Source organism: Rhipicephalus sanguineus, chromosome 1, assembly GCF_013339695.2.
Source record: "Rhipicephalus sanguineus isolate Rsan-2018 chromosome 1, BIME_Rsan_1.4, whole genome shotgun sequence".
Classification (NCBI taxonomy): Eukaryota; Metazoa; Arthropoda; class Arachnida; order Ixodida; family Ixodidae; genus Rhipicephalus; species Rhipicephalus sanguineus.
In genome coordinates, this window is record NC_051176.1 from 89,801,304 (window position 1) to 89,828,850 (window position 27,547).

The 27,547-nt window shown below is 44.4% G+C and overlaps 1 protein-coding gene across 1 annotated transcript in view; it reads right to left on the reverse strand.

The window, feature by feature from the left end:
• Window positions 1-8,147: 8,147 nt before the first annotated feature.
• LOC119406990 (uncharacterized) overlaps window positions 8,148-27,547 on the reverse strand; it is a gene marked incomplete in the record, with an annotated part of 85,042 nt that continues 65,642 nt past the window's right edge. The window contains 2 exon segments of the mRNA XM_037673850.2: window positions 8,148-10,845; window positions 19,985-20,182. Of these exon segments, the coding sequence (XP_037529778.1) occupies window positions 9,789-10,845; window positions 19,985-20,182 (1,255 nt within the window).

Sequence of the window (27,547 nt, forward strand, 5' to 3'; positions counted from 1 at the left end):
TCCGAACCTTCAGAGTGGCTACCACTCATGCTTCCTGTCAGCCTTCGAACGCGCGCTCCAACGCTATCGCGTTAAAACATCTATGCGCCCTAGTTACGGCTCTAGCTTTACTGTGACAAGGCTGCACGCCGCGCCCATGCACGAAACAACAGACTCGGCAGAGCGCTCTTAGGCACAGGATCGTGCTAGAGGCCGCGGTGGTTGCTTTCGTTATTTCATGGTTTATGCTACAGATATCTTTTCGCATCTTTCTTGCTCGACCTGCTCGCACAATCACTGCGTTCGCTCTCCGCGTCATCGCATAGCGGTAGCCCGTCATAGCTTCGCGTGACCGTCTACCTAGCCCGCATCGGCTGGATATATGGTGTCCCCTATGCCTGGGCCGCCCTCGCCGGCCTCGCAGACTTTTCAGACACGTAGGCGTGGGTTACCGACAAAAACAATGCCTTGATAGCTTTTGCATGTCGTCACAATGTTGCATGTCGAAGGACCGAAAAATCCCTCTCTCGATGTTGCGAAATTCCCGATTGAACGAAATAATTAGAGTGTGCTCATCTCTTCATTAAATCGAGTTTCAACCGTACATATACAAAAAAAAGGAAGTGCTTAATAACAGTAACAATTAAAGGAAGGGCTTGTCTTATGTAACCTTTTTTTGCCCTGTGAGCGGCAAAAGTTCTCTAAGGCGAGTCATCACGGCAGCGAACACGTGCATGGACGTAAAACCTACGGAGTTCCTGCGAGATATTGATCCAACGCGGTAGTAGGGCCCATATCGCTAACGTGCGACTCCGCACAAGGAAATTACCTGTAATGCGACTAAATACGCATTTTGAATGTTGTGTTGGGACTTTGTTTGCTTCATTCCAGACGTGGTTTAAGTGACAAATACATATATGCTAGTTGCCAAGGGGAAGCGAATGCTCCAATTTGAAGAGCTCCGATGAACGCACCCAATTTAGAGGGCTCTGATGGATGCAGCCGTCGGCAAGCATCCTCTTGAGCACTAGCTAGTGATCATGAACGCGTTGATATGATGAGGATCAACGGTGATGATAATGATGAGCCCATTGAAGCCAGTGGCGTAGCCAGGTGGTGGCACACTGGGCACATGATGAGTTTAAGATGAGTTTAGCAGCATATTGCCAAGAAAAATAGAATAAAATCTGTTTATTGGTCCTCTTATACATATACAAATAAACATTTGAAAATATTGCTCTTATTATACATATATACACTAAAATATTGACAACAATGAATAAATACTGGTTTGGCATTAGAGCCACTCAAAAATGACAACAGCGGTGCACGAGAATGCTTCCTGAAAAGCAGCAAACAGTCGGAAATAAGAACGCCTCACAAAAACAAATAGAATTAAAAGACGTTACACAGATTATGAAAAACTGCCATGCTTACAGGACTTAGAAATGTGGCTTTCAGTGATCAGAAGCAGAGAACTTGTGTCAGCACAAAAGATTGCTTGAATGTCCACTGAGCTGAATGCTTTTTCGTAGCACAAAATACCTTGCTGTCAGCAAAAGTACATAATTATATAACTGTTGGGTTTTACGTCCCAAAACAACGACATGAATATGAGGGATGTCGTAGTGGAGGGCTCTGGTAATTTTGACCATGTGGTGTTCCTTAACATGCACTTAAATCTAAGTACACGGGCCTCTAGCATTTCGCCTCCATCGAAATGCAGCCACCACAGATGGGATTCGATCCCATCATTTAGAAAAAATACAGTTATACCTCAATATAATGGAATACTAAACATAATTTTTATTTTCCATACAACACAATTGTCAACCTCTACATAAGGAAACATATTTATCCGTGATTTCAATAAATCTCAGACATTTCAAATAATTGCGTATTAACTGAATAAATTGAAACTAATGTGGCCACTAGCCGACAAACGGTTGAACTACTGTACATGAATTTGTTCGTAATTCACGTGCCGCATGGGAGATAACAAGTGTGCCAGCAGAAAATTGTGGTAATACAAAATGTAAGGCCTTCTCGGTTAACTTGCAAGCAATCTTGACAGAAAAAGGATGCTGCCTTACCAACAAGGCTAGTATCTTCGAAGTGATCTCCATAGGCAAGACATAGGGTGTTGTCATTTGTTTTGGGATACCACAGTATAGAAAAAAAGCTATCTTTGACTTGCTGAAGAAAATGACAAATGAAGAAAATGACAATTAAATAATGAAAATGACTAAATAAATAAATGAAATAATTAATTAGACACTTTTACCACAAAAGTTTTTGGTGTGTGTACTGCTTACTCCTGCAACAAATTTTGGATTTGATAGGCAACCAATCTTCCAGAGCTCCTTGCATTCACCTGCAACACCACTGCCAAATCCACAATCTCATGTAAGTGCTCTGTGTTGAAACAAAATTGCAGGACTTCTGCTTAACCAACAAAATAATGGTGACTGCAGGGTGATGCTCAATTCTTCAGACATGATGCATGCACAGTGTCGAAAAATAAAAAATGCAGTGGCTGTGAAAAATGCTGCAGTGAAACAGATGATTACTGTGCTGTATATGGCTCACAAAGGAAGCATTTCAGAGTCATATACAGCAACCCCTAATGTAGGGGCCAACGAATGTGCAAAATTGATGAAGTGCACAGAAACGTGCACAACACTGACAGAAACCATGCACAGTAACTCTACGAAAGTGGGGCCCACTGAAAGCGAACACAGTGAAGCACTGCAGCACTGAGATATTTACATGCCTGAATATGCATGAGTGCACACTGGACTTGATTTTCTCATGAAGCTTTGAGAAAGGCAGGAGACCATAGGCGTGTGCAGGGTTCATCAGAGAGGGGGGGGGTGGTCAAAGGTTCATCGCAGCAGCCCCCTCCCTACTAAGTCAATGTATGGGACAGGCTTTGCACCGCCCCCCCTCTTAGGTGACTGGGGGGGCAACCACCCCCACTGCCCCCTGCCCCCCCTCCCCCGTGTGCAAGCCTATGCAGGAGACATGACAGCATTCTTCATGTAGGGTGGTAACAAACACTGTCTGGCACTGACCACAAGATCCCTGGTTGCAGCCTTCAAGGTTACACAGGACAGTTTTTGCCATTCCACACAATTTTGAAGGCCCCATTCTGGAGTGGCATTGGAGCAGTTTCTCTCATACATAGCATGAATGTAGCAGCTCTAATGAAATGAAGCAGATTGTAGCCATTGTAGCAGCATTCTCACCACAGTTAATATTAAACTTTAACTGTAGTAGCCAAAATCTGCCGTCTGAATTTTTATGATAATGGCAACCTTTAGAGAGAATGTGACTGCTGTCTGCTCATGCTCAGCTATGCCTACCAAACAGGAAATGAGAAATCGTTGAACAGGGAATGTCGCTGAAGCCAACATTTCGACAAGAGTGCCTGTCTTTGTCAGGACGCACAAGACTCTTGTCAAAACAATGGCCCCAGCTGCATTTCCTGCTCAATGATTTCTCATCCTTCCACCTTCCCCTGAACTTCTGCCTTGTTTGCATCCTAATGAGGAAAAAATGCAACAGCGCAGGCCCAGTGCCACCATCAGTGCTGTCCCGTTCCCTTGGAACAAAACCTTGAGAGCAGATGGGAAAGGTAAACATGTCTTTCAGTAATATATTTTTTAGAGGCACTTTACTTGTTCCAACGCATTTGTGAGACTTCAAAAAAAAAAAAAGTGCTCAAAAAAAGGTGCTTCAGGGCTTGTTTGGCGAGAAGTGCACAGAAACGTGCACAACACTGACAGAAACCATGCACAGTAACTCTACGAAAGTGGGGCCCACTGAAAGCGAACACAATGAAGCACTGCAGCACTGAGATATTTACATGCCTGAATATGCATGAGTGCACACTGGACTTGATTTTCTCATGAAGCTTTGAGAAAGGCAGGAGACCATAGGCGTGTGCAGGGTTCATCAGAGAGGGGGGGGGTGGTCAAAGGTTCATCGCAGCAGCCCCCTCCCTACTAAGTCAATGTATGGGACAGGCTTTGCACCGCCCCCCCTCTTAGGTGACTGGGGGGGCAACCACCCCCACTGCCCCCTGCCCCCCCTCCCCCGTGTGCAAGCCTATGCAGGAGACATGACAGCATTCTTCATGTAGGGTGGTAACAAACACTGTCTGGCACTGACCACAAGATCCCTGGTTGCAGCCTTCAAGGTTACACAGGACAGTTTTTGCCATTCCACACAATTTTGAAGGCCCCATTCTGGAGTGGCATTGGAGCAGTTTCTCTCATACATAGCATGAATGTAGCAGCTCTAATGAAATGAAGCAGATTGTAGCCATTGTAGCAGCATTCTCACCACAGTTAATATTAAACTTTAACTGTAGTAGCCAAAATCTGCCGTCTGAATTTTTATGATAATGGCAACCTTTAGAGAGAATGTGACTGCTGTCTGCTCATGCTCAGCTATGCCTACCAAACAGGAAATGAGAAATCGTTGAACAGGGAATGTCGCTGAAGCCAACATTTCGACAAGAGTGCCTGTCTTTGTCAGGACGCACAAGACTCTTGTCAAAACAATGGCCCCAGCTGCATTTCCTGCTCAATGATTTCTCATCCTTCCACCTTCCCCTGAACTTCTTCCTTGTTTGCATCCTAATGAGGAAAAAATGCAACAGCGCAGGCCCAGTGCCACCATCAGTGCTGTCCCGTTCCCTTGGAACAAAACCTTGAGAGCAGATGGGAAAGGTAAACATGTCTTTCAGTAATATATTTTTTAGAGGCACTTTACTTGTTCCAACGCATTTGTGAGACTTCAAAAAAAAAAAGTGCTCAAAAAAAGGTGCTTCAGGGCTTGTTTGGCGAGATTGATATCCTTGAAAGTAACCAGAAAAGTTATTGTTCGTTTTTGTTTGTTTAGTATACACAGTGGTGGCCCAACCAGTTAGGGGTCTAGAGCAATTTTTGGAGGTACACGTATGCAGGTAAAAAATTGCGTCTTGAAGCAGACTTGAAGCAGACAGATTGGGGTTTGGGAACACTCGGAATAGCACAACAACAAGCCTGGAACATTTTGATGCATATCCTTATTAGCGTGCAAGCAGGACAAGCTGCTCTAATGTAAAGAAGGAAACAAGACCAACAATCAAAGCAACTATTAATCAGGCTCTCCATCCGAAAGGATGTAGCCTTACCGCAATATACAAGATTTGCATTGTGGTGAAGCATTAGCGACGAGGCGAGCATGGCGCATACGGTTTCTGCAAGTGGCAGGTGTACAAACATCATTCCGAGTATAAAAATTAGCCTAACCAGAAAAGCGGCAACCTAACCATTTAAAGAAAGAAAAAAGTCATTGCAAGCGAGCACCTGCTGTTTACGATTGCCTCCATGCACAGAACATTCTGTCAGCTCAACTTAGACATCTGATGCTTCATCATACTCCACACCTGCCAACTTCGGGACTTCTAAAATTTGGAGATTCACCATGGGAGGGAGCGTGAAAGATGTTTTTAAAAAATATTTTTTTTCAGGCAGCGCCTGTGTTCGTTCCATAGCCTAGGCGATTCATTTTGATCACAAATGATCACATTAAAGGGGCCCTGCAACACTTTTTGAACATACTCGTAAAATACTGCTGTTCAATAGTCAAGGTTCCTGTGAACATACGAGCCAAATATAGCACTGAAAGTAACAGGGAATTTGCAATTTTGTTTTAAAGACAGTCAAAAATTGCTCTCGTTGAAGCAATTGAAGTAAGTAGCTGAAGTGAAGGACATGGCCAGCGGCTGATTTCATGATCGTGAAAGCATCCTCGGTAACATTTATTCAATTGTTATGAGTTCAATAAGGAAAAAATACAAATGCCTCTCTCCTCGAAAACACTGAAGAAGTAACTTCCCTGGGTATTTCCAGTCTTGCTCAAAAGTTATCTGCTTATTGTTTTTTGTTTTCTCCTAGGTATGTTCATGTAAGGCAGCATGCAATGCACTACACCTGTGCTATTTCAAAAACTAAGTGCCCGAGTGGGTCACTTAACTTGTACTGAACCTAATACGACAATGCTCACAGATTCCTATGATACGTTTAAAAAACTGCAGGTACACTTGCCAGTGCACGCTTTGCCTTTTTTATGCGCCTCACAATTGGCTATTATCCACTGGTCAACCTGAAGCCGGACAAAACCAGTGAGCACCAGGTACTCACAGAGCTCGGCCAAACTTCAGCACAACAGTAGTGCAGTAGCGCTGGCAATGCTTGTTAGGCCTGTACACTCCCTGCACTCAAATGGCTTGGATTCAAATCACACTTCAGCTAGCTACCTATCTCGTGGTGGCCATCGTAATGCGATTGTGCTGCATGACTTGAATTTGTTTGTTTCGTTTCTCCCCTTTTTTTATCATTGGGCTAACAGTTTATCACGAGGCTTATGACCGTGCTCGAGGTCAGAAATCAGGAGAGGTCGCACATATGGCACTTAATAACTCTTAACCTTAGGGCGTGCAAATAGTCGCAGCACATGTACAGTACATCGAGTGCGAGAGCAAGTGTACATGCTAGAATGCCGACTGTAGACGATGTTTCATGACTGCGCAGATGCCATCAGAAGGCTTCACCACATAACACTTACTGTGTTGCTGTGAAGCATAGTTCAGCAAGTGACATGGTGAAAGATGGAGCAAGGGCAACAACCAGCAGGGTGGCACTGTTGTCACTTTGTTTGCAGCATGGAATTACCCTACAAGAACTTTTGCTGCCACAGTAGTTTGTGAATAGGGTGTCCCTTGAACGGGCCAGCTGATGGAGGATGAGGACTGGCAAAGAATGCATTTATCAGTTCCTGGGGAGGGGGAGGGAAGAGGGGTCCGCTCCTAACAACCCCTCAACCATTGGATCTGCCTCTGCCACAAAGGTGCTCAAACTGGATTGCACGGCAGCGGCACTCAAGACTCGTCCTCTGTGATTTGTGGACACAGGGCGTCTGTGCCGAGTGCACTTGCATGTGTAGTTTGCAACAAGTGAATGTGAATCGGTTGGGAAAGTTTGCATGCTGTCCTCTTTGGCAATTGACAATGACATTGGCTGTTTATATGGCTTTTTATAATGGACACATGGGTGCACTTATGCATTATTTGAGGCTCATGGTGCATCTGTGTCCGCATGTCTTTTTGTCTATTGAAGTGACTAGAGTGGTTTCCATGCATGCTCATTTGCCAACACAAAATGACGGTTCCATAATATTTTAGAAGATGCACGACAAGCACTTCGATGTGCGCGATGTGCGGGTTACATAAGCACTAAGGCTTGGCGTTACGATCAGTATGTATATCGAAAAACACTGCGCAGTGCAATTGACATTAGATTTTTTAAATTATCAAATAACTTTTTTCACATCCAAATGGTCATTTGCATGAAGACGCAATTTGAAAAGCATGGTACTAAGAGCGGTAGCTGCATAGCCAATACGCATATGTGTGTAGATACACATAGTGGCCGAAAAAAGAAAGGAAAATCGCTTGCCTGTGTATGATCGCATCAGTTATCAAGAGCAGTTAGCTTCCACACTAAAGACAACATGTGAAACCGCAAATAACAGAATTCATATGCACACGCAGCAGCGCTGCACTTCGGTTAGGTCACTGATATAATGAGAAAAAGGGGGCCTCGGTGGAAAAGCCATTGGTGTATTTGGTGCCACAGAAAGTATCAGGCCAAAAACTCTTCAATGACATGTAGGCAGGTGGAAGAGTGAGCTTTGGCGCAGTTGGCACAAGCTGCAGTTGAATGGGCATGGCAAGGTGCAGTGAGATGGAATTTCAGCGAAATGGCGCAAATGCCATAGCTGGACCACCACTGTATACACACAAACTACTTTGGTGATGTGCTTAAAGGGCCAGTAAACAGGCTCCGACTTTTTTTTTACACCCTCCAAACAAGCTCACCAATTCGTACAGTAGACCGGGGCGATCACATTTTCCGAATATTACAGTGCAGCGCGCCGCGCAGACCCTCCATTTCGAAAAACAATTCCCGCACCTTTTTCCTTCGCCTGACCGATGCCCCTCATACGCGCAGTGACGCAAACTTCCCACAGGCAACTTGACGTACCACTGAGCTTGTCGATTGGTCTAAACCAGGTTTCAACAAACAGTTGTGAAGTTAACATCAGTTCCTGTTCCCACCCACGACTACGAAACTGTGCCTTGTTTTTTGGCCCTGCGGTGATGCGGTTTCGGCCACGCAGTTGTCGCGCATATATTCCTCACACTGCACGCACTCCGCCTTCAACATGAGACGAAGCGTTGTTCAGTTGTCGGCTGTAAATCGAGCGGAAAGAGGGGAACCTCCGGTAGCTTGGACGGGACGTGCTTGCTTGGTTTTCCCTACAGTTTAGTTTTCCCATTGCACGCACGGCAAGCGGGGTTCTCCAGGCTTTTCTCTCGCGCCCCTTCAACGTCTTGGAAAGCAAGCACGCATTTCTGCTGCATTGTGAACTGTCACAAAGGTTTGAAAATACTGAAGGGCCAAAAACTGCCCGTCAATTTATGTAAAATGTGCGAAAACGTAAACAAAAACTAGCAGTTGTTCCGCGTACGAATACAACCGATGAGCGAAGCTCCTTAGAAATAAAATGCAAACGACTATGCGCCTGATCTCGCTGCTGGCTTTCATGAAGGCGGTAGGGTGAGGAGAGGGTGGGGAGAGCATCTGCTGCACTCGGTGGCGAAAACAAGCGAGTGAGTGTGCGGCGCACGCAGTGCAGGGAGAGGGAGACAGGTGGGAGAGGGGTGCGAGCGGTGATGCGGCGGGGACCTTCGACCGCAACGACGGAACGCCGCAACGCAGCGTTTCATTGTCTTTTTACGCTGGTGCAGAGTGGGGAGACTGTCTGCTACTACTTTCGACAAAGTGCCCGTCGTGCACTAGAATGATGGTTGTCATTTCACAATCCACAATAAACGTGGTGAAAGTGAAGAAGACCATTATAACCAGTTGTGCACAGAGCTTATTTCTTTTAACCTCGAATTTCTGGTGCGCTAGAACCAAACAACTCAAAGCCTAAACATTTCCTCTTAAATCACCGGCCGCTGCAACCTAAAGTGATGTTTAAGAGAAGGGAGCTTCAACGGCGCGGAGGAGTGCGGGCCTGAGGAGCTTCGCTCCTAATAAACAACCGGGAGCCGCAGCAAGCGGAAGTGCATTGCAACTGATCGAGCTCGCTGATGACGTCAATTGCTGACGTCGTGTCACATTGCTGAAGTGGGCGTAGTCACAACGGGCTACGCCTTCCCCTCCCTATGGCAAAAAAGGGTGGCAAGGCAGCATGAAAATTTGAAACCAGCTGAAATGGATGTTCTAACCCCTGTAATTTCCTTATTATAGCACGTACTTGCAAAATTCTTGCAGCAGCATGTTCACATAGCAAAAGTACACATATTTCTCTTCATTACAATTTTTGGACCTCGGAGTTGTTTACTGGCCTTTTAATATTTCAGTAACTTCTGTAGGGCTGAAATTAGAGCAATAAAGAACACTAACCACTTATGAGAATGGTTTATGGCAAAACAGCAACATGATGAAATTATCACATTCAAATAATGCAATGCCCGGATGGACAACAGCCTTTAGAAATGGGACCAAACGGTGCTTCTTTGTGTACTTGTGGAGTCTTCTCATGCAGATTATATCAGTCGGTCAACCACATCAGCATCCACTGTGGCAACTGCAAGCTCACACCTGGGGGTCCTCACACTTCTTTTTGGTCACTGTCCTTCAACAAGTATTGCTGTGTGATCACAGTGGACGTCGCTTGACCAGTGATCACGATGAGCCGTGTGTAAATGGCTTGCTGATTGGCCGTACTTTACCTCGAGGCTTGAATGCCCCCCGGTTCTTGGTGTGAAAGACAACATGGCCACCGCGCAGACTTATGGCGGACCCAGTGGCTGATGTGCGACTCGTGGCAGTACCACTGCCTGATGTGAGACTCGTGGCAGCCCACATGAATGGTGTGCGACTCATGGCAGTCGAAGTGACTGGTGTGCTACTCGTGACAGTCCACGTGACTGGTGTGCGACTCATGGCAGTCGAAGTGACTGGCGTACTACTCGTGGCAGTCCATGTGACTGGTGTGCGACTCATGGCAGTCGAAGGGACTGGTGTGCTACTCGTGGCAGTCCACGTGACTGGTGTGCGACTCATGCCAGTCCAAGTGGCTGGTGTGCGACTCATGCCAGTCCAAGTGGCTGGTGTGCGACTCATGCCAGTCCAAGTGGCTGGTGTGCGTTTCATGGCAGTCCAAGTGGCTGGTGTGCTACTTGTGACAGTCCAAGTGACTGGTGTGCGACTCGTAGAAGTCAAAGTAGCTGGTGTGCGACTCGTAGCAGTCCAAGCGGCTGCCGTACGACTCGTAGCAGTCCAAGTGGCTGGTGTGAGACTCATAGCAGTCCAAGTAGCTGGTGTGCGACTCGTAGCAGTCCAAGTGGCTGGTGTGCGACTCGCAGCAGTCAAAGTGGCTGGTGTGCGACTCGTAGCAGTCAAAGTGGCTGGTGTGCGACTCGTAGCAGTCAAAGTGGCTGGTGTGCGACTCGTAACAGTCAAAGTGGCTGGTGTGCTACTTAAGGCAGTCGAAGTGACTGGTGTGCTACTCGTAGCGGTCCCAGTGGCTGGTGTGCTAGTCAAAGCAGTCAGAGTGACTGGTGTGCTAGTCGAGCCAGTCCAAGTGACTGGTGTACGACTCGTGGCAGTCCCAGTGGCCGATGCGAGACTCGTGGCAGTCCAAGTGACTGGTGTGCGGCTCATAGCAGTCCCAGTGGCTGTTGTGCCAACTTTTGAGGGGCCAGCTCTACCCCAGGATGGAAATTGCTGACCTGCAGCCCTGCAATGGAATCAATGCTTTGCCACTAGAGGTGCAGCCCCAGAAATTATGACAATTCAGCACAAAATGAATATACAGTTAAACCTTGTCATAACGAGACGGGCTATAATGAAGTAATAGATACAACAAGCACATCGTAATTCCCCTTCAAAACCTCCATAGAAGCCAATGTACTTAAAACACCATTTTAACGAGGTAAAATTTGGCTGTTGCGGGTATAACGAACAAATCTTGTTAGGAAAAAAATTTTTAGCCAATGACGCTGGTGTCGTGCCTGAGAGCGAGTCGTTGTGTGACTATGTAAGTGCAGACTCAGAAGTGGTGGCAACAAAACAGCTCCCGGACGACGACATTGTGCGTGCTGTTAACAAACTGGACGAAACCAGCGACGATAGATCTGTCGACGAATGGGAGAACAACATGCCGACGGCGTCAGAGGCACTAGACACGGTAGACATGTGGCGCCGCTGCTGCTTCGGCGCTCACGAGGGCGGCGAAGAAGGTGCGAACATAGCGGCCGCAGCTGAGCGAGCCATCGTTCATATCAGGAAGATGCATCAATGTCCAATTACGGACTTCTTTGCAGCTAAGTCTGTTTGAAACACGAGTTATGTATTTTAAACTGCAATAAAGTAGGCAGGTGCTGGAATACAATTATTTTGCCGTGTACTGCCGAGCGGCAAGATGCTAGTTCACCCGCTATTATTTTTGGTTAAGTACAGTGCAGTAAGTTTGCAGTAAATGCCCGCTGCAGCTATAAACAATTATTGGTCATAACGAGCAAATCACGGCACTCCTTCAATTTCTTCATAACGAGGTTTAACTGTATACTTTCTATGCATGCTGCACTGGAGCAAGAAGTGTTTTCATGCTTCCCAAGGAGCTTGTTCAACCAAAGGTCATTATAGTTATGACAATTAATTTCCTGAAAGCAAGTCAACATGGCATAATGGCACCATATTAGTTGATGATGGTGTTGAAAAGGCAATGTGGCAGGGGAACAGTCCCTTGAACGGCAAAATATATATGTATTGCTATTCAAAGCAAACAAGGAACACTAATTAGAACAATAAACATTAATATTTCTTGCACGTTCATGCATCACCAGAAGCAAGATATCTCCCTTACTGTTACCATAGTGCTTCTTTATAATGCTTCCTACTCGCCTTCATTTGCCCACCTTTGCACTGCCTTATCTCTATAGCCTTCATGCCACTTTTAATGATGCTGCTTTTAATGACCAATAGATTTGCCCTTGTCCACTCATAAATGGTAAGGCTTGTTTCTGTGCTAGCCTTTTCTTAAAATGGCAGTTTGCCATACCTTAAGCTTGCTACTTGACACTGTACGACATTATCACAGTTGTAGCATGCAAAACACAATTTCAGAGTCGGTCATAAAATACTACACCTTTTCACATGTGCAGAAACGCAATGCATCAGTTCAGCATCTCAATGTTGGGAGCACCTAGGGAAATTCCTAAATGACCTACTATTCCAGCAGTTGCCAACCACACCCAGACCACAGGCCAAGCCAAGCCGCTAAGTTGTAAATGCTGCATTTGCCATATGAATTATTTCCCAAGTGATTTCCAAATGACAATTCAGCTATCATAGTGTGATCGACTTTCATTGTGTTGCCATTGGAGATGAAGGTTCAGTGTGTCCATTGACTGTACTTTCGTCTACCTGCAGCTATTTCACAAGAAAGAATGAAACACAAGCCACAATTTTGTAGAGTGATGCCCTCCACTCGATCATATGCCCCTTTAACTGTCCACCATTCATGGCTGTCTTATACCTCTGATAATGCGGTGGAGTGTTGCTCTTGCCACCTATGAAGCATGAAAATAAATAGCATAGAAAACTAGGGGTGTGCAAAAAGTGAAATTTCATCTCAAATCGAACTGAATAGTGCCAAATAGTGGCCAGAAATATGAATTTCAAATCGAATTCCAAAGCACGCATGCATGCACAGCACATGCGAGTGCTGATGGTTGATCGAAGAGCCGCTGTTCCAATCAGTAACGGCACTCCTGATGGCAAACAGCAGTGATTTGTTTGGGCGGTGCCAGTAATTGATGGAACAGATTTCCTTTCTGGCTCTTTGGCATGTGTCTTTCGATGGGTAGGTGCTATGTATTGTTGTGCGTGATCTTCATGCTTCACAGTCATGAATGCTAAAAGCTGGAAAACTTTCAGCACTCATTCACAGCAGCATTCAATAGGGCTGCATTATGTCCATGCCGAAAAAGCAACTGCACGGCAAGATGCAAATATGGAGTTTCTGAATGGGCGGTGCGGCAATGGCAACAGCAGTGTAACCAAATTCTCACATGTAACGCCAAGCGCTGAGGTCTTTACGGGCTGTAAAAGGGGAAATATTGGCAACACACTTCAAAGCAAGTTAGCCTAAGCATTGAACCTATTAAGAGGGCTGGCTTGAATATGGCTCTAGTGAGAGTGAGTAGTCAGTCTAGCAATTACATTAATAAATTTCCACTGTCAAATCTGCTCGCATATATTTCTTTTTTCTTTTTCATGGCGATAGGCTTAAATATTTATGTCTCAAGGTCATGTGCAGTCCAAAATAGATGGTGCAAATGAAAAAGTGAGTGCACCAGCTACGCGTGTACTTCGCTGACTTCGTGTCTGCGATGTTCCCATGAGTAAAAAAAATTTAAAAAGCACACGAGCAAGTGAGCATCGCGTCTGCTTCATCAGCTTCGTCTTTGCAGCATTCGCATGAGTGAAAAAAAAGAGAAAAATTTCTAAGAATGTGAACGTGAACCTTCTGTTGATCTGCCCTTGAACTTTCTGCTGACATGCTGACCTTTAGATGAATGGCAACTGCTAAAGCTGGAACCGCATGTTGCGTTTTTTTTAACGAGCATAAAACGCGACGCGCAGCGGCAGCGAACGCCCAGGTTGCTGCCGACACGAGAGCAGGGGTACCTGCACGAAAAAAAATGTAGCGACACTTCCGTGCCGCGTTTGCCAGGCTGCCAGACAACATAACACCCGAAAACATGAATTGTCTGCGTTTCTGCGCATATGATATACTCTTAAAATCACAGACCACTGCAATAAAATAATTTTCATGCAGTTAAGACGGCGAAAATTTTTCCTTAAGTGTATTTATCAAGTTTCAATTTACGCAGCAACATTTTGTGCGAAGCTGACCACGGACCTCCCGCATACTGAGCGGCCCTCAATGCAGTTGCAGCCTTGAAGAAGACAAGTCCACTTGTCGAAACGTTGGCTCCAGTGACACCTCATGTTCCAAGGATTTTTAATTGTTTACAAACATGTTTTCGTCGAATGCGCACGCCGACTCCGCCGAGCAAAGGTTCCACCAATATGCGTGGAAGGCAGGGCTATCTGTCGGCATCGGAAGAAACCAAATGCCACATGACTGCACTCTGAACTCAGATTGGCTGATGTGCACGAGACGTGCTGGGCAAGGCGTTTTTTTCTAGTTGAAGTAGTAACACACGAGAACACGAGTTCATGATGGATACTGTTGGGTGTGCGTCAAAATGATGTGCACATCCCACCAGCCACATGTCAATCGTGCCTGAAATCCAGCCAATGCAGTTCCACCTTAATAGAGGCACGTGTATCGATTTATCATTTCACAACCAGAAATGTGTAAAAGCGATACAGTATGCTTCATGCTTCTTCATAGATCATAAGGTAATGCTTGTGCGCTTGGATACCGAGCGCCCGCTTAGAGTTGGTGGGAATGGTGTGTGCACTTGTGCTGTAAATCAAGTGGATAATGATATATCATTGGAAGTGGATGTGGAACATACAGTAAGCTCTTGATGAATCAAATTCGGTGGGACCCCTGGATATTGTTTGAATAATCAGAAGTTTCCATAAATATGACCCAGGGCAACATACCAACTTGCGTTGTAATGAAGCATTTGCAAGTACGTACAGTCAGTCAGTCGCAACATAATATGGACCACGGGAGCGCCATCTGTGCCATCTAATGGCAAGCCATCTGATATTGAGAGCATTGCTCTGCCAATTGTGCAGCCAGAGTCTCGATAGCAGAGAGCTTGCCACTAGACGGCGCAGATATTTCACCACCTGCACGCGTGTTCCATATCTTGTAGCTGACTGTGCATACCACATTTTCTTGCGTATAGCCCGCCTTGCATACAAACAGCACCCCCAACTAGAAAGTGCAGAAACACAAAATTAGGGGGAAAAAAAATCCCCGCGTATTGCCGTGAAGTCACCTTCCTTGCATTAGCGCGAAGCAGTGCCATGAAGCCAACTTGAACGCCACAATTCGCGTAGAACTCACGCCCCGACATTAGCTCAGAAAATTCAGTAGTAGAACCCCGCTGTTACGTTCCTCACTGCTGCGTTTTCCCGGCTGTTACGTCGTTTTCCGCCGGTCCCGCCATAGCTCCCATAGGATACAATGTATTGGGAACCCCGCTGTTACGTCGTAACTGTCGGACCGTTCCCGTATGATACGTCGCGAAGTGCGCTCGGAGCCGACCAAGTGACTACCGACAAAAGCGGCCATGGCGCATTTTCTCGCAGTTTTTCCTGGTTTGACCGTAACATTAGCCGCATTAGAGGCGCAAGCAACAGGATCTTTCGATTGATGCAAACAAAAGCATCGCCTTCGAGATTCGCATTGCAAAGATGGCGTCTATGACGTAGTTGCTCGCGAAAGCAAGGCCTTCGAGATTGGCATTCACTTCTGCCATCGCGTTGGCGTAGACTCATCATCATCGTTATTTGAGGGAGGACGGGAGGAGTTGGAGCTGGTTAGAGCTCGTATGGTCGTGCGCACGGTTCGCGATCGGACTCGCCGCGCTGGTCGTGATTGCGTGTGCTTAGTTCTTTCATGCCTACAGCTATTGGTGTAAAAAAATCACATAGTACGTTGATTACATTTCTGTGGATGAGGCCGTCCCCAGCTCCGCGTTTCTATCCGTCGACTAGATCGCGGCTGAGCGCGCCAATTTTCGTGCTGCTCGTAAGCATTGAAACAAAATTCTGTACGACTAAATATTTTGACGTTTTTCCTGTTTTTCGGCTCTTGCGTTTCCCGTCTCTTACGTTTATTTCTTACGGTCCCTTCAAAAACGTATCAGCGGGGTTCTACTTATATTTGGTGCAGGTTATATCAGAAAATATGGCATGTGCCAACATGGGGACCTCCAAATTCTAGAGATTCGTAAAATGTGTGTGTGGGGAGGGGGGGACCCACCACTGTGGTCAAGTGGTTATGGTGCTAGACTGCTGACCCGAAGGTCGCAGGATCGAATCCCGGCTGCGGCGGCTGCATTTTCGATGCAGGCAAAAATTCTTGAGGACCGTGTACTAAGATTTAGGTGCACATTAAAGAACCCCAGGTGGTCGAAATTTCTGGAGCCCTTGACAACAGCGTCTCTCCTAATCATATCGTGGTTTTGGGACGTTAAACCCCAACAATTATTATTATTATGTTATTATATACGGGGGTGGGGGGGTGACAAAGGTAGCATCGCCATAGACAGCTCTGAATGACTGCCAGTAATGTTGGACGCCAGCACGATCATACTGGTGCTCATTATTATACAGCGCATACATGCATGTGTAATTAAGGGATAAAACATGCTGTGTCCCATGACAGCAGTAGCCCCTTCCCAATCTTAGTATGCTTGTCCACATGACACTACTGCATCGCGGTGAAAGTGACTTAAGGGGAGACGTGGCACTTTAAAACATTTTTTTAAATTCTTGATCGATTTTGATGGAACTTGGAGAGTTTCAGAATGTTTGTGTGCTGATTTCAAATATGCAATTGCTTTTTTCCTATGATAAGTAGTTTCCAGGATATCACAAACACCGACTTCTTTGTTTAAGGCCTAATTAGCTAATTACCCACAACCTGCACACAAATGTACAATCAACAGAATACACTGAAAATGTTTGTAGTGTGTCGTAAAGTATAAATCATTGCTTTAGGACATTTCCAAGCAGAGTTGTGGGCTGTTGCACCCAATCTAAAAAATGCCCCAATTAATACTCAAAACAATACCTTGCTTTAGAACATTTTCTTAAGAAAGTACTGTAACAAAATTTACCTTACGACACATCTCATCTATTTATCTTAGAAGCGAAAAAGAAATCGTAATGATAACCCAGACAGAACAAAAGATATTGCTCCTCCATTACAGGAAGAGCATGAAAAATTGTTTGTCGTTTGCCCTCAATTTAAAGAGCAGGATGCACGGTGTTGGTTTTTTAAAATAAGATGTGGATAGAAGACGACAGTATGCAGCAATGAAAATTAGTAACTGGGTGCACAATGATGTCAGGAACGTGAAGAGATGGCCAGCAAAAACTAGATTTTTTGGTTGATTTTCACTCCCTAAGTGCCACGTCCCCCCTTAAAGGGGCCCTGCAACACTTTTTGAGCATGGTGAGAAAACACTGAATTGTGGCGATTTGGGCCTGCTGGTTGTACATCAGGAAACACTGCCAATCAGTAGTTGAGGCTCCTGAGAATACGTGAGCCAAGCATTATAGCGCAGCACGCGGCCTGGAATTTACAATTAATTTTCAAAGTAAGCTAGAAGTCGCTCACTTCTTTCTCGACAAATGATGCCACAATTTGACTGCAACATAAACACAAAGTCCATGGCCATTGGCTGATTTGAGCATTGTGAGCTGCATAGTTACCGTGGCCACCAAGGAATACCGTGAAGTGCCCATGCTGCACACTCACGATCACACAAGTAAGCCACGCATTCAAAGAAAAAGAAAGCGCTCAAGGTCATGACGCACACTGACGAACAGACGTAGTTTCTTGGCCCTTTGTCATTACTTCCCACCTGCAGAGTTTTCAGCGCACTTGCTGGTACGAAAGGAGAGAGAAAGCGCTTAAAGTGTGCGACAAATCCCTGTAACTCCGCTCACACCTGACCGATTCTAAAACTTTTTTCGGCAGTCAATTAACGAGGCAATAAACTTCTTTAATGAAGCCATTCGATGATTACTTGAATAAGTGCTGCAGGGCCCCTTTAAAAAGCGTTGCAGAGGCAATGGATTAAGGCCACACCGTCTCGTGGTTTTTTTTTTCTTTTTTCATTCAACACGAAATTGTTAGTGCACATATTTTCAGGCACGGACAAGCAAAAAGTAGGAATTAACCAAATTAACACGATGTAGCAGTTTGAATTAAGCGGCATTAAAATACATTAAAAGCGTATGGGCCAATCAAAATTTTAAATTTGTGTGAATTAATCGAAAGTTTGAATTATTGCGAGTCTACTGTATGTGCTGTGGTGATTGAAGTGTGTACTGGGAGAGCTGGATCTCATAGAGTGTGAATAAAAGATACAATCAAACAACACAGTAGGCATGATCAGAGTTTATTGCATCTTAATAAAGAGAAACTTTTTTGACAGATGCAAGTAAACAGTACGGTTGGCGTGCTCTGAGTTCACTGCAACTTAATATAGAGAACATGGTTTGAGAGCTTACATGCACACTTTAATGTACGTGATTGTAGAACAGCATCGGTTCCACACAACTCTGGCAGAAAGTAAAGCAAATGATACTTGAACATTCTATGAACATCAATATAACTGTTCAAAAATGTCAGCAGAATGTATATGATCATCAATGGGAAGTTCTTTGGAAGCCCAACAGAAAGTTTAACCAAATTTCATTATAAAGTCTGACAGAAGTACTGCCACAAAGTTTGACAGGATATCAGCACTACAATGAACATAAATTTCAACAGCCCATCAGCAGACAGTTCAAAGCAGATAAACAGAAGGTCTAAGCAGGCTATCGCCTTCACATTCTTAGAAAATGGTAAGCATCCTCAGAGTTTTTTGATGTACAGAAATGACATTATACAACTCTTCTTAAAGATAAAGATGCGTTAGGGTAAGTTTTAGCCACCCTAACCAAGTCGCAACATTGGTCGCATTTTAACATTCGTTGTACGAAATTACCCATGAGTACAACTGTTATAAATTCGAAAGTGTAATTGTATTATATTCAATTAGGAATTGGTTGATTAAAATACAAAACTAGAATATTCGCACACCCCTATAAAAAGGCATCACTACAAGATCGCAGCCATAAATTATCATAGAACCAGGCAAGAATAAATGCAAATACGCAATACACTGAAAACTTACTTATATTCTTTGATAACTACTTTCTACCCCCAGATGCATTGGTGGCCGATAGCACATTTCCTGTACTGTGATAAAACAGCATGTTTGACCTGGTGCCAAGAATGCCAGCACTTGTAGACACCGATGCGTCTCATTAGTCACCCAAAATTGATGTTATCCTTAGAAGTGACAATCGAGGAACAAGGCACACCCTTTTTTTTTTAACCCTTGTGAAGTACCGCCACTTATATTCTAGCGAATCTGCTAGTTTTTACTTCCAATTATTTAGACATTCTGGCAGTCTCCATCAAGTTTCAATTTTCAGACGGCAACTGTATTTACCGGTTCCTGCAGTGATGACTGTCTGTAGCCATTAGGAAGAATACATTAGAAGGAAAACATTTTTGCTACGTTGAAGACACCGATCAATATTCAATTCAATGGCATATGCAAACTGTTGGAATGATCGGGTGTTCAAAACATTTCATTTGCCACAAAACAAGTGCCCATAGTCGAAGGGGCTTCAGAACAGCATGGCGATGCAAACGTGCAAATAAATTGGTTTAAACAAGTACTATTGGGAAAGGTGTTTACTTCTCCCATTTTTTTTTTTTTATATTGATGACACTTAGTAATTTTGTCGCGTCTCTGACCCTGAGCACTATCTTGCCGCTAATATTGAATGTGACTGTACACATAGCTCTCTTTCCACCACCCTCCAGCAACATGTCTTGCTCAGCCAATGTTATTCACAAATGTTTTTAACTGTTAACACAAAATTTTGCGGAACTGATGATGAGTCTGTCCAAATTCCAAACCCGATGCATAAGATATAAAACATGCGTACAATTCATGGGACTGCATATGGAACATTTTATTCAGAAAAAAATAACAAATAACGATATATATACAATAACCCAGTTTTGCGCAGCAGTTTACGGTAAGCCAGTATTCCAGAGCAATGAAACAACCGAAAGGAAGGAGTGCACTTACAGTGGTGTCACTGCCTCCAATCGAGCAGGTGGAAACGTGAGTGGGATACGTCCCCGCTGGAACTGGTCCGGGAAAATCACTTCTGGGTCCAGTGGTGGCACTGACGATGGTGGAGCATGGACCTTGCCCAAGGCTGTGGTGGCCGAAGGCCTCCGAGGGGTGCGGTTATCCAGGTCGTTGTGTAGGTTGCAACCCTTCCTGCAAGTGTACCACAACTGTTATCAGCAGGAATCCATACAATGCAGAGATTTTCCACAAAAGGAAAATTCAATTTCTGTACCACAAAGCTTGCCTCACAAGAAAGTACAAGACCAGGTGGGGTTTAATGTGCCTATCTTGCAAGCTGAACTATGCAGCTCAAAGATAAGTCATTTTAAGTGAAATCAAGGTTGAACAAGACACCAAAGTTCCATGTGTAACTATTTATTGATCATAACCCAATGAAACCAACAGACAATAAAGCTAAAGAAGGTATAGGGGGCATTACTTGTACGTTTTAACTGTAGTGTTGTAATTATGACATAAATGGAAAGGAATTAAAGTGGATGAAAATCAACTTGCTGCACGTAGGGACCAAAACTACAACCACAATGTGGATTCGGTCCTACTCCACGTACTACGTGATGCCAGCTCCTAATTCATGTGCTACGAGACGCAAGCTGGCAACAGAAAGCGTGTTCCACATTCGCCATAATGGCTGCGAGCGGAGATGGGTAATACTCCCAGATTTAAACAAACATAAATAATCAATCATGTGGATGAGAAAGCAATTGCCGCTGTAGCTCAATTGGTAGAGCATCGGATGCATTATCCGAAAGTTGTAGGTTCGGTCCCTACCTGCGGCAACTTGATTTTTCATCCATTTGAATTCCTTTGCATTTATATCATTATTACAGTGCTACAGTTAAAACATACAAGTAATGTCCTCTATACCTTCCTTAGCTTCATTCTATGCTGGTTTCATTAGGTTGTGCCGAATAAAAGAAACAAGCCTTTGATCAATCCTCCCCTCTTTCGTTTACTTATTGATCATGTTAGAAAGGCCATACAAGGCATCTCCCACTAAAAAAAGAGCTAGAGAACATGGTATAACAGTTGATCTCACTAAAAATGGAAGGAACAGTGTGTTTAAGAAAATCGTGACACTCTACACAGAATATCTTAAGACCTCAGCTGAACTGCTGAGCTGGAAAAACGCCATTAACATTAATACCTAAGAAAGGGGACGTAAAACACTTGAATTACAGATCTATCAACTTACTCTCAGCATTAAACAAATTATTCATGAAGGTAATTTTGAATAGGCTAAGAGAAACACTTGACTTTAATCAACATAGGGAGCAAGCTGGCTTCAGGAAAGGATACTCTACAATTAATCATAGCCACACAATCAATCAGGCAATTGAGAAATGCACCGTGTACAATAAAACGTGTATATGGCTTTTAAAAACTATGAAAAGGCTTTTGACTCGGTAGAGATCGCAGCAGTCTTGGAGGCATTGAGTCACCAAGGAGTACTGGAGACATATGTGAATACCACAGCGAACATCTACAAATATTCCACAGCTACCCTGCTCCTCCAAAGCGAAAGGAAAAAAAATCACACTCAAGACAGGAATCGGGCAAGACGATGCAATCTTTCCCATGTTGTTCACTGCATGTTTAGAAGAAATATTCAAACTAGATTGGGGGGGAAAAAATAGGAATAAAAATTAACAGAGAGCATCTCAACAACCTCCTGTTTAAGAAAGGGAAAATAGACAACCACCCGTTTGTGGCATGAAGCTACAAGGAAATCCATACGGATTTCTCAGAAAGTTGTTGAAAAATTCGTCCTGGTCCAGGGTTCGAACCCGGGACCAACGCCTTTCCGGGGCGGTCCACTCTACCAATTGAGGTAACCAGGAAGCTAGCAATTGGCAGCGCAAGCACGAATTCATCGACAACTCGAAGCATATGGACACAAAGTATTGCAAATGAGTTCTGCAGAATTCCGCAAGGTGGCGGAAGAGTTAAAAAAGAGAAAATAGACAATCACCCACTTGTGGCACGAAGCCACAAGGAAAGCCATACGGATTTCTCAGACAGAAAGCTTCTCAGTTGCCAAAAAATTTTTCCCAGTCCAGAAGCGTAGCCAGAAATATTTTTCAGGGGGGGGGGAGGTTCAACTATCCTCTTCTTTATGTTGGTGCATGCGTTTGTATATGTGCGTGTATATATACACATGCAAAATCGAAAAATTTCGGGGGGGGGGGGGTGTTCAACACCACCCAACCCCCCTGGCTACGCCCCTTTCCCGGTCCGGGGCGGTCAGTACTGGCCCTGTGTTCGAACCCCGGACCAGGCCATGCGCGCACACACACACACTGCACACGCACACACACACACACACGCACACACATTGTGGGAGTTTGTAATACACATTTTCCTCACCTGTATATTACGATAGCCATCATATGTTTCACTATACATCCTCATCTTTGCCATGCTTCATCATCATCATCGTGACTGGATGCGCTGTGCGTGTTCGCTCCCGGGTTCTCGGTCCAAATAAACATCTGCCCAACTAAGAAGTCATACAGGGTGGATGTGCGGGGAAGAGCTTAACGCTCTACGGCTTTTGCAAGTTTCTCAAGGTTGTTTTCTTCTAGCAAGGCTAGGGCTCTTTGTTTAGATGTAAAAAAGTCGTCATTAAGTCATTAAGAAAGCTTATTGCCTCACGAATTGACTGCTGCAAAAATGTTTAGAATGCGTTAAGTAAGAGCAGAGTTACAGGGATTTTTCACATGCTTCAAGCGCTTTCTCTTTCCTTTTGTCTCAGCGAGCACGTTGAAAGCATATGCAAGGGGGGGGGGGGGGTATGACAAGGGAGCAATAAGATGCGTCTGTTCGTCAGCGCGCGTCATTACCTTGAGCACTTTTTTTTTTTCGAACACACGGCTTACTTTCAGTGTGATCGCGAGTGCACACGCGGGCACATGGCAGCAACTCGCGCCAGCCACAGTAACTATGCAGCTCACGATGCTCAAATCAGCCAATGACCGTGGACTTTGGGTTTATGGCGCGATCATTTGGGTTTATGGTGTCATTTGTAGAGGGAACAGAAAATGATTTCTAGTTGACTGAAAATTAATTGTAAATTCCAGGCCACATGCTGCGCTATAATAAATGGCCCGCGTGTTCTCAGGAGCATCAACTACTGATCGGCAGTGTTTTCTGACCATGCTGAAAAAGTGTTGCAGGGCCCCTTTAAGGAATATGGGTGCGGGTTAAGCTTCACAGATGAACTTCCAAAGGAAGACAAAATACAGTTTTTGGATTTAAAATTGTATCACGAAGAGAACTATGTATGCTGAGCGTACATGCCGCACTAAAAAAAAGCCTTTACTCAACTTTAACTCGGGGCATTCGAAGATTGTTAAGATGGGAACTGCTATGTCTTGTCTGAGTTCTGCCATAAAAAAAATCATGCTTCCATAGAACAACAGGAAGTTTCATGAATAAATTAGAAAGATTGAGTATAACTGGTTTCACTCAGCCTGCCCTACACAAAGTCGCGCAGAAGCTACAGCAGGCAGTAAAATGTGACTAACAGCAAGTGATAAAATAAAGGAATGTGTTGAAATGCCCACTATCATCCCCTACATACACAAGCTGTCCCATGGCGTAAAAAGTGTTGAAAACAGGTATGACGTTGGTGCAGCCTTTTCAGGCCCCAACAAATTAAACAAGCTATGTTGCAGAATTGACAGAAAACTATCTCAAAACACAGAACATCCAAAACGATGAAGATGCAGCGTGAATCATAGGCCGTCTTATGTACAGTGTGCAACAGGTGTTGCAGGCATGTAGGCAAGGGGGGGGGGCCCGGGGGGCCCCCCCCCCCCCCCCCCGAAATTCGTCCAGCCTTATATGTTCCCGGGCAATTTTTTTTTTCTTTTTGCCATGAAAAGACTTTCTTTCGAATAATTAGGCCTTGGGCCCCCCCCCGAAAAAAAATCCTGGCTACGTGCCTGAGGTGTTGTATACTTAATACCGCTGTATTGCGGTCATATATACATAGGTCAAGCAGGAAGATGTGTGAATATCAGGTTACAGGAGCACAGATCGTTATAATCAAAAGATTGTTCACACTTGTCACAACGTTGTAGCTAGTACGGTTGCACTCCCATTTTCTGTCGCTATTTTATCAAAACACTCAGATCAAACCACCAGAGAACTGATAGAGGACTTTCATATTAGATGTGGGGGAAAATGCATAAGCGCCCCCTCCATCCCATTAACAGAAGTAGAATTTTCCTATATCATCAGCACTCTGAGAGTGTCACCTACGGCACTTGTTTCCAACCCCTTGTTTACCTTCTTAAATTTTGCTTTTTACTTTCTGCCCTGGGCGGGAGTAGCCAGATCACTTGACAAATGTGACATGGTTTCAATATATATATGCATGCCTTCCCTTCTAATCAAACGTAGTTGCGAGTCGGCGCCTGTGTTGTTTCCATCTTTTTTTTCTAGTGTCTGTGTTTGTGTGCGCGCCATATTCTGTCAAAAATCAACAAGTACAAACTAGCCCAATTATCCGTGCTACTTCAACTTTCCTTTTCTTTATATAGCAGAGCTGCTCCATGCCCTCAACAGAGCACGCTGCTTTTCCAAGGCGGGCCTGGCATCAGCCTACTATCAAGTTACGCTCCACCCAGACAGCTGAGACCTAAGTGCATTTCTAACACATGATAGCCTCTTCAGATTCAAGAGGGTCTGCTTCGGGTTAGCATTGGCACCAGCTGCATTTCAGCAGATCATGATGAAGGTTCTTGAAGGCTGCAAAGGGGTCTTATGCTACTTGGACGATATAATAATGTTTAGGAAGACAGAGAGGGAACACATGCAGAACCTGAAGCAAATCATCAAACAAATAGTGGAAGCTGGGTTCAAGCTCAACAAGAAATGCATCTTCAACGCATCGTAGCTGTCATTATTGGGACATCAGGTCAGTGCAGAGGGTCTAGCATCTCTCCAAGCCAAGGTTGGTGTGATCACTAACGCTCCTGCACCTACAGAAGCAGCCACACTACACTCTTTCTTGGGGCTTAATTGTACACCATTCCAAGTTGACCCCATGACTGACAGAGGAGGTAGAGCTCATGCACTAACTAGTACTTCACAAAGACGTGCCCTTCAACTGGTATGACTCCGCCAAAGAAAGTTTGGCGAGGATAAAGAGACTTTAAGCATCCAACAAGGTCCTGCAAGTGTTTGACCCGATGCTGCCTGTCAATGTCACAACGGATGCATCAGCATATGGTCCCGATGCCATAATGAAACAAGTGGAGGGGTCTCGTATGCAAACTGTGGCATTTGCATAGCAGACATTAACAGAGACAGAATGAAAATGCTTGGCTAGGGAGCATAGAGCCCTGGCCTGTCTATGGGCCTGTGAAAAGTGACATGTTTAACTCTGAAGCGGGTCGTTTAACCCATTCAGAGTCAATGACATACATGTACGTCCCCCACAAACACCTTCAAAATGGTCAATGATGTGCATGTATGTCATCGCTTGTATGTTTAAAAAGCGAACCTTTTTTTATCGCTTCTTTTGCTTGGCATGTGCTGCCACACTGTGGGAATGCGAGGAATTTTTTTGTTGCCCCGATGTCTCTTCGTTTTTGTTGTTGTTGCTGTTGTTTTTCACTTTTATTTTTTTTCCTTTTTTTTTTTAATGCTTTACTACAGCGATGCGCCAGCTATCGCTTGCACATCCGGTCGCGTACGGGCATGCGGCAGCTAGTTTCACTTTCACCTTGTGGGCAGTTCCCACTTCTTGCGCCCGCAAAACTGATAGCTACCTGGTTTTAAGTCTCTCAGAAGGTGACCACCTTGTTGATCTCTCTTTTATTGCTCACCGGGGCGCAATGACACCTGTTTCCACGTAGGCAATGACTTACACAAACGATGTCACCGTGGTTGCGTTTCCCGTTTTGGGGACTCACAAAAACTAATTCCGTCTCGCTGGCAATAACACGAAGGATTATTACAGGCTTTTCACTTGTTTTGCTTTTTGCACACATGCACAACCATACAATTTTTTTCTTCATTTCACTTACGCTATGGAAGTGCACGCCAGTTGCTCTGCTGCAAGTTAGTTGAGTGGCGTACTCTGATGCGCTTATTTTTGTACGTCTGTGAATTATGTTTATTAGAACGAGTCATTTTTTAAAAAGTCATATAATTTTTTCTTTTAATTTCTCTTGTTACTCATGAATAAACTATGTGCATGTAACGACTAGCCTTGTGCAAATAGTAAATTTTAGGTTCGAAGCGAATTTGAAGCGAATAGTGATTTGGTCAAATAATTTCGAATCGAATTCAAATAGTATGTATCACATAAAGAAAAATGAGCATATCTGTCATGACCCAACTAACTTGCACAATATTTTTTTTTAATTGAAACAAGGCATGTGTAAACGTCATTCTTTTTGGTTCACTGGAAAGTGGAAGCAACTTTGAATAGTAGCAGGATTTAACTTTTGGTAGAATGCAAGTGATAACCTGTAATATGTTACATTTTAAAATTTACTTTACTTAGAGCATATAAGCTGGTATAACGAGCCTTTAAACTTAAAAAATGATGAATCAATGTGAGGGTGCTTTATTTAACCTTGAAGTGGGGCTTCGCGGCAGTGCGCATTTCCCCTGGAAAGGTGTATTCACGGCATAATACCTGTGCGCTGCAGTGAAACCACTTTTACAGGGGGTTACATGCGGTTTATATATGTTTATTCGTTCATTTCGAATACTTTAAATTCGTTTCAAAGCGAATTCGAATACTGTAAAATTCGCTCAAATATTCGAACTGCTCGAATATTCGCACAAGCCTAGTAACGAGACAAACGATCTTTTTGTAACTTTATTGTACATCCATAAAAATTACAATTTTTTTTCGAACTAGGTTCGCCCAAACAATTTAAATCAGCAATAAAAAAAAATCGATTCTGGGGAGTCGCATTTGGTGAAAAAAGTTTACCCTCAAAGGGTTAACCTACTGACAGATCACCAGGCTCTAGTTACCTTGCTCTAATTCTGGAGCACAGGACAGCAGCCCCATCGTATCGCAAGATCGACCGCACAGCTCCTGCATTACAACTTCAGAGTCCAGTACCACAGCAGAGTCCACAACCAAACAGCAGACGCTCTTTCCTGACTGCAGTTCCAGAAACAGAGGGTGCCTTCCAGGTCGATGAAGAGGTAGTGTCCTTAGTTATACCGTCTATACATTGTGAAGATCTTCGAGTTGCTACCGCTGAGGACAACAAACTACAGCAGGTCATGCACTTTGTCCAGTCATCATAGCCAACCCGGAAAAGGCTTCCTACAGAAATGATGGCTTACTATGATGTACGGGAAGAACTCTCAGTAGTAGATGGGCTTGTCTTACACATATAATGCGTTGTAGTGCCTGCCAAGCTAGCCAATACCTTCATCTGGATAGCCCACAGGTCCCACCCGGGAAATGCGAAGACAAAGAAGCACATCAGGGAGAAGTACTGGCGGCCGTGTCTTGAC